At 43.6% G+C, this 7,992-nt stretch overlaps 1 protein-coding gene across 1 annotated transcript; it reads left to right on the forward strand.

Moving 5' to 3' along the window:
* The first annotated feature begins 1,295 nt into the window (after window positions 1-1,295).
* On the forward strand, window positions 1,296-6,572 carry LOC125317186 (fatty acid-binding protein 5). The gene is made up of 4 exons (XM_048286882.1): window positions 1,296-1,488; window positions 4,336-4,508; window positions 5,462-5,566; window positions 5,705-6,572. Exons 1-4 carry the CDS (start codon window positions 1,413-1,415, stop codon window positions 5,753-5,755), a joined length of 405 nt encoding a protein of 134 aa, XP_048142839.1. The 5' UTR covers window positions 1,296-1,412; the 3' UTR covers window positions 5,756-6,572.
* Window positions 6,573-7,992: the final 1,420 nt, after the last annotated feature.

Here is a 7,992-nt window from a genome sequence, read left to right on the forward strand (position 1 = left end):
ATGCTGGAACTAGCACAGGACCTACCTTGCTGTCTTCTATGATTTTGACACCTTTATTTCAAATTCCTTCATGAAGGTACTAGCAGAGAAGTGTAGTAACAGTTACTGCATAAAAAACCCTCCAGATACCAGATGTATCTTCACATTTCTCCTTTTCCAGACAGGAGAAAGTAGCTCTGGGTTTAATCCAGTGTGATACAAGGCGAAAAGAGGCAGAGATTGGCATAACCCTGATGTTGGAAACAAATTTTTGGGGTACGTTGGAATCAGAATTTTTGTTGTGACTTAGAAATATCAGCTTCCTCACAGAATAGGGCAATAAATCTCTCCACTCACCTGACAGAATTTGATAAAAGATTGGTCCAAACCTCACAGGGCATGTTGACGGAGTATATTTTATGATGGTACTTCTGTGCCAGTGTACAGTAGTGGCAGCTGCAGTGTTTTCCTTTAAGAAGTAGGAATTGCAGTTCAATATGGACTAAAACCAAGATATCATATATCCATTTTTTCAATGCTAAGGCATGAGGTTGCATTTAGGCTTTGATTTTTCTTGTGTACTGCAAACACACACCTTAGTTCTGTATTTTGATTGATTTTGTTTGCTAAACTGACCCACAGTGTGTATGTAGCAGGCTTCTTCCTGGGTTGCAGCAAGCTATGGATTGCTGTAGTTCAATATGTGATGTACCAGTGGGATTTGGGAGTTGTTGGGAAGGCTGGAAATCAAACCCAATAAACTGCTTTGGGATGCTGATGTCTTACTGCTCTGTCCCTGTGCCATATGATGCTACTCTGTTCCTGAATTATCTTTCAAAAAAGCATGACATGTAATAAACGGTGTAATTTAGCATTGAGAGTCTAAGCAGGAGCTCATGGGCACCGGCACTCAGCACAATGGACTCTTTCACCACGGTAGGTGCCAGATGGAGTTTGTATTTGAAGGAGCGTTTAGGCCACAACATCCCTCGGGGGGACAGCTCTGGCAGTGTCTCACCGTTCCTGGGCGTTCCCGTGCTGGTGTGCAAAGAGGGGTTGCAGTATGTGTGTGGGTGTGTGTGAGCGTGTGCGTGACTGTGTGCATGTGAGTGTGAGTTTGTGAGTCTGTGTGTGTGTGCGTGTCCGTGTGCGCGTGTGTCTGTCTGTCTGTCTGTCTGTCTGTGTGCATGTGTGTGTGCGGGCGTAGGGCGGCCACTGCCGCGGCGTGCCCGCTCTTGCCGCCGCCGCCGCGGGCGGGACTCGCCGGGCGGGGGCTCGGCGGGGAAGGGGCCGGGGCGCGGCGGGAGCCCCATTGGCTCTTCCCGGCAGCACATGTTGCCGGCCCCGCTATAAAGGCGGCCGCGGCCTCATTGCAGCCCGTCCTTCTGCCTTCACGTTTCTACAGGGACGCCGCCAGCTCCAGTGCCGCCGCCATGGCCATCGACGCGTTTTTGGGCAAATGGTGCCTCGTCTCCAGCGAGGGCTTCGAGGAGTACATGAAGGAGCTAGGTAAGAAGCCGGCGGCTCCCCGCCCCCGGGAGGGAGGGATGGATGCTGGGATGCCGCCGCGGGGATGTGCTGTCGCTGCCGGCCGCGAGGCTCTGTCCAAGGTCCGCGGAGAACGCGGTCCCGGAGCCGGGCCCGAGGGTGGGATGCAGCCCGGCCGTGAGCCAAGGGTGGGCGGCGGCTGCGGGGGTGATGCCGGGATGCTCCGGGATGCAGCGCCGGGGGCTCCGCGCCCTCTCGGCTCCTGCCGGCAGCAGACCTTTCCTCCCGGGAGAGCTGCCGCCTCCGGCTCCGCGTCCTAAAGATGTCAGCGAGCCTTTTTGCACCGTAATTGCTGTGAGGCAGGTGTCAGCACCAGCAGGCACCTTCCCGCCGCACAGCGCTGCGCCCTCCCCGCCGCCGCCTCCCTCCGCAGCACCCGGGATTACCAGCCGGTGCCAGCAGCCCGGCTGCGATTAGGCCGGTTCGCTCCTCCCTCTCCGGTAATGCCCGGGGCGGGGAGCGGGGGCTGCCCGGCGCGGGGGCTGCGGGGGGCTCGGCGCTGCCGTGGCCTGGACGGTGGCGGATGCAGCACGGCAGCGCTGTGCCGGGGCTGGGCTGGTTCATCTCGCCTGGGGCAGCCGCATACAGACCTGCTGAGCCGGGGCTGCCTCCCCGTGGGGTCACCTTGGGTGTCTCCTCCCGAGAGAGCCAAACTGGATCAGCTGCCTGTGGGTAACCGGTAGCCGGCTGCCCTGCCGGAGGCTGTTTGCCTCCTTTCTTCTGTGGGTTGTGGCACCTTTATCTCAGGGGGATGGTCCTGGCATGTTATCCCTGCGTCCAGGTTGCCCTACATTTTGTAACACGAAGTTACTGGATGAAGAACACACCTAACAGACCAGGAGCCTCATCTGCAAGCTCAGATTTACCACTTTCCTGTGAGCATCCTGGCTGGCAGGTGATAGATACCTGGCAGTGTCTTTATAGCCCAGGAGCTATTATTTTCTGCAATTTATTCACTGATGAAAGCCATGATATTTTCTCAAGAGGCAGAAGATGCAGACTTATCTTTAGAGGGAGGAGAAGAAGTAATTTAGGTCTTGTGCTCTTCCTGTAAAATACAAAAGGCATCGCTGCATTTACACTCTGCAGACAGTGGTGGCTGCAATTACATTTTGGGAGGCCTGTCAGTGATAGGTATGATATGAGACAGCCTTCTGGACTGAACCCTTTGGGAGACTTTGGAGGAAATTCAAGAACTTTAAGCTCAGCTTGGTTGAGCCATGGATTAAGATGCCTTGGTGTTTATGTCCAATGGCCAGACCTAGGCATCTGCCAAGTTGCAACTTCAAAGTAGAAATTAAGTGCTGCAACTGCAGAGCACCTCCCATGTGTAGGCAGCAACTGACTGTTGTTTGCTTTAAGATTTAAATCATAAACCAGTCACTTTTCCCTTTTACATTTGCAATTTAGGCAATTAAATTTACACCAAGTCACGTTTTAGGAGCCAGTCATTTACTGGATTTCACCCTCGCTGCCTACTTGTGAAACTCTCTGCCTTTGATCCTATTGACGCACCATAAATGAGACTATGCAGATTCTTCTCATTCTGTGTAAAAGAACATTTGAGGACAAAGGAGTTGGAATTTCACTTCTTGCCATACAGAAGACATGCAGCTCATCTCTGTTTGGCTGGATCCCAAGCTGTAGCTGATCAAATAACTCTGATTACTCTGGCCTGGATGGCAGTGACAGAGTGTGTGTGGAGGTTACTGTGGCAATAATTTCCAGTTCTGATCAGAAAAGCTGGATGAGGATGACTGGTTTTTTTTCTCTGTGAACTCAAGCTTAAGCCTCTGTCCTGGAATCTCATTTGAGTCTGGAGAAGCAGTGTGTGGAAAGTACTTAATTTCCCTCTCAGGGACTCAGCCCTTACCTGCAAATGCCAGGGCAGTGCTGTGCTGATACCTGACAACATTTTTTTAACTACACCAGTTGCAGAACCCAGGCACTCACTGACTTGGTGGCACTTTCTGCCCCATTTGGTTGCATATCAATTCATGGTTGAGATCTGTGCTTACCAGTTTGATGGATTCCCGTTTGTTGCTCTCTACTCTCTTATTTGTATTTTCATCCTTCAGATCAAAAAGATTTAAGCAAACCCCTCAAAGAGTGCATGCAGGGCTGAAGCAGGGTGAATCTGAAAATGAAGAGTTTTGAGGGCTGCTGTCTCCAGATCATGAATTTCCAGCCATTCGCAAATTGCTCATTTTGCTCATTTCTCTGTCTTTTGCATATATGTGTAAGCACTGGTTTTTATGATAGTGATTTTCTAATTCACAACTCCATACTTAGTAAACAGGATGTAAAATATGAAATTTAATTAAAAACGGCATGTTTGCAATGGTGTACGAAGTAATTGAAGGGTATTTATTGATGTAAGTTGAAAGTAAAGTGGATTAATCTGTCAATTAAAAATAATTTGTAGAATTTTAAAGTGTTCAGAATTTGAAGAGAATAATTTTATTTTTGTTTAAGCTTTTGTGTTTATTTTCCTGTTTGCTATTTATTTCTGTTTGAAAAAAAAAAATCAGTTCTGAGTTTTGGGATATCTACAAATCCTCTAGAGGGCAAAATAAATTTAACTTTAACTATCTGAGGAAACAAAAGAGTAACTCTGCAAATAAGCTTTTTTTCCTTCCTCCTCTGTGGAAAATTTAAAACATCCTCTTTCTTTGTGGCTCTTGAGCTTTGATTCTCAAGTGTACTTAAGTGCCTAATTAAATGGGAATTAGGTATTTGAATTCTTGTGTGGCCCTAAGCCTCAGGGTTTAACTGACTTTGTGACACTCTGTGCCTCTCGCCTTGCAGGTGTGGGTATGGCTATGAGAAAAATGGGAAGCATGGCCAAACCAGACGTTTACATTATTAAGGATGGGGACACAATCACCATAAAAACAGAAAGCACCTTCAAAACTTCACAGTTCAGCTTCAAGCTTGGTGAGAAATTTGAGGAAAATACATTAGATGGCAGGAAAACTCAGGTCAGTATACTAGACTTTCTGTTGAAAAAATGCAATTCTTTGTGTGTTTTACAGAGAGGTGCTATTTTAAAATCAGTTTTTACATACACACTAACAATGCTTTATTTGATGAGCAATTGTCTCTGTAAGTCTCATTGAAATATTTTTTTTAAACCTGGATTAAGCAAATTCCAAAGAGGGAAAATGCTGAAATCAATAGTCTTGTGTATTTTGCTGTTTTCATTTTGTAGTAGAAGCATTTTTTTAGTAAAACTAACAGACCTCTAAATCCCTGTTAAAGCCAAATGCCACTTCATCCTCAGTCTGTGGAAAAAAATGCCATTGATGTTTAATCAGAGGCAATTCAGCCCTAGGGTTAACCTTTCTGCTCTGTCTCTTATTTACATAACAAGAGAGCCTGGTTCAGTGTGGGGTGGGATCATAGACAGCAAGGCAACCATGTGAATTACAGTCATTAAACTCCAGTTTTAGAAGGCAAAGCATTTCTCCTTGCACCAAGTAGGGAGAATATTTATCTCAAAGGAGGTAAAACATAAAGGATACATCTCATTTCCTCGTGTAAGTGCTCTGTTTATCACACCCCTCCCTCTAGCCCCACACTTTCAATTCATCTATTACTGCAAGATCAGATAAATGCTACACAAAAGCTCAAAGCCCATGTAACAAAGATGAACAGAGAACATCTTCTGTTCCTGTTAATTGAAATTGTGGGTCAAAGGTCTGTCTGATGTGGGTATGTGTCAGAGCAGTGAGCAAATGAGCAATGAGTTAGTTACAGTAAGAAGAGGATCAATAAAGTGTTTAAGATAATTTCTCCCTTTGTAGTTGTCAATGATAAAATTACTATTGAATGAGATGGGGTGGGAATCTTTCACTTGGAATAAGGTGTTGGAAAGCCTCAGTGCTGACCAAATGTCATGGGGAAAATATTGATGGTCAGGTTCTTCTTTCAGACCCTTGTCAGCTTTAAAGATGATGGGTCATTGATTCAAGAGCAGGAATGGGATGGCAAGAAGACCACAATAACAAGGAAGCTAGTTGATGGACAATTGGTGGTGGTGAGTTCAGTCCCACTTTCTGGTCCCCAAGTGCTGCTGGTTGGTAGCCTGAAATGTAACTCTAACAGGTGGGGTTTTTTTTCCCCTGTTAATCTGCACTGAGAGGTAAATTAATAAATCCATCTCTTTATCTTCTAGGAATGTGACATGAATGGTGTCAAGTGTGTTCGAGTCTACCAGAAAGCATGAGGACATCTTCAGGTTCAGTAGGAACTTGCTGCAAACAACTCAGTTCAGTGGACAGAGCTCCTTTTCACTCCGTATTTTCCTTTTCCCTGTTTTCTAGTATTTCAATGGACTGAGTAGCTGAGTGCAATTCTTTTTAAAAGCCGTGATGTAACTATTATGTAACTATTCTGAACTTAGACTATTAAATAAAATTGTCGAATATATGAAGTGGAAATGTTGTTACTATAGTGGAATTTTAAGTGAGGTTTTATTAAAAAAACAGTTTGGTTTTAGGCTTTACTACAATCTGCCTTTCAGCACGAGACAATATATGGCAAAGAACAGTTAATAGTAAGCTGAATTTTGACCAACATCAATATGAAATTGAAACAACCCCAGAGCCCAAACTTTGAATTTTTTTTTTCTAACTTCCATGTTACAAAGTAACTAGAATTGGGCGGGTATAAGTACTAAATAAGTTCAGTTGGTGTTTAAGTAGAGGAATGGATTTTCAGGGTTAGTTTGGTTTTTTGTATTTTGAACCCACAGTTTTATATATATATATATATATACACCAGTAAGCCAATGAACATGATAAGTCTAAGCAAGCACATACACACCTTTTGGAAAGGAAGCCTTATTTTAAGAAGACTGTTTTCCTAACAAAACTCTTATTCCATGTCTAGGACTATTCTAAAAATTCTTAACCAAAAGCTACTGAAACACTGCCTAAAACTTAAAGCCTAATTTTATTTTATTTTTTTTAAAACTTGTTTGAAACACCTAGCAATGGAGTTTATATGCTTTGAAGTGCCATAATAAATAATCAGAAATATCAGTGTCTTGACTATTGCTTTTACACTGGTTGGGAAACAGAACCTATACTGCTACTATTCTTCCAAAGAGATGTCAGATGAGACAAAAATTAAGAAGTTTTAGGTGAATTTCTGTGATACCAGACAAGCATGTCCTAAAAGTGAAACCATTTGGTGACAGGAACGTTTCCATGAATTCGGGAGCCTGGGGAATCATGCGATTGCACAGTTCCTGTTTGCTGCATCTGTCATTGGAAAATCAATTGCTGCTTCTGATATTTTAGCTGCTCAGTGCATGTATCATATTACTGAGCTTACTCAAATAGAAAAATCTGTTATTTTGTGTTCATTCTGCTAACCATGGAAAATGACTTCTTCCATGATTTTGGACCATTTATCCTTTTCATAATTTTATGACTACTTATGAGTCATCCCTTTACCTCTGTCATCTGAAAGCATTTCTTGCTGGGGAATATTTCTTGCAATTTCTTTCCATGGCTTCTTTTTGAGTTGTCGTTTTTCATATTATTTCCTAGCAATATTTTTCCTCGTTTTAGTATGAACCCTGAAGATATAGGGTATATTCTTATAAAGACATTAGAAATGGAAGGAATCTACCCATAGAAGTAATATGGAAAACAAACTGATCTGATAAGGGACCTACAACATGTCAGATCAGAAAGACACTAAACAGCAGCAGTAGAATGGGTGCAGCAATCCATGGTGGAGGCGTGATATGAAAATCCTGCCTCCCTTCCTAAAGAGACAGTTAATGCTTTCAACTGGGCATTATGCTTTCTTTGAGGTCACTGGTCTGTCACTTACCCCTGCTTGTTTACTCTTCTGATCCTGGGTAGTGTTAATTGTTTATCTTTCATTTGAATGGAAAAACAGTCCAATATCTTTTATAGGACATCTGTTTTGATTACAATGAGATCACTTCTTGCAAAACAAAAGGCAGAAGAGTATCTTTTTAGAGTTATTTCCTTTGGGAACAAGGCCTATAAAGTCTGTGTATCTGTGCTCTCCAAATTCAGCCACATGTGAAGTAGAGGCTAGAGGTCCTAAAGATAACTATTCTTCCACAAATGTCGTGAAAATAGGTGGCCTGATGAAGGAGGTGGACCATTAAAGTACCTTGATGATGGAAAGACTGCACATGGAAGTGACACTTTGACATTAAATGGAAGAAAAACATAACTTCTTATGTGTGCCAAGAGACCTTGTTATCTTAAGCACAGAAGCTGACCAATGGTAAGAGGCAGATCAAGAGGAAACTGGAATTCTTTAGAGCTAATTCTCCAGAACTACTAAGGCTCACGTATTTATTTGCTTTATTTTGATGTTAGCTTCAGCCTCAGCTGCTGGTAACTTCAATGTAAGTATGCTGTGACCCAGAACTACCATATATACAACCTGTTTGTGTTAGATTAGACCATGCAC

Source organism: Corvus hawaiiensis, chromosome 26 (genome assembly GCF_020740725.1).
Source record: "Corvus hawaiiensis isolate bCorHaw1 chromosome 26, bCorHaw1.pri.cur, whole genome shotgun sequence".
Lineage (NCBI taxonomy): Eukaryota > Metazoa > Chordata > Aves > Passeriformes > Corvidae > Corvus > Corvus hawaiiensis.

Excerpts from the sequence above, each read along its gene's own strand:
- LOC125317186 (XM_048286882.1), top strand. The coding sequence starts at position 1,413 with ATGGCCATCGACGCGTTTTTGGGCAAATGGTGCCTCGTCTCCAGCGAG. Across the intron at positions 1,489-4,335 it reads GGAGTACATGAAGGAGCTAG|GTGTGGGTATGGCTATGAGA; the intron begins GTAAGAAGCCGG and ends CTCGCCTTGCAG. Across the intron at positions 5,567-5,704 it reads TTGATGGACAATTGGTGGTG|GAATGTGACATGAATGGTGT; the intron begins GTGAGTTCAGTC and ends TTTATCTTCTAG.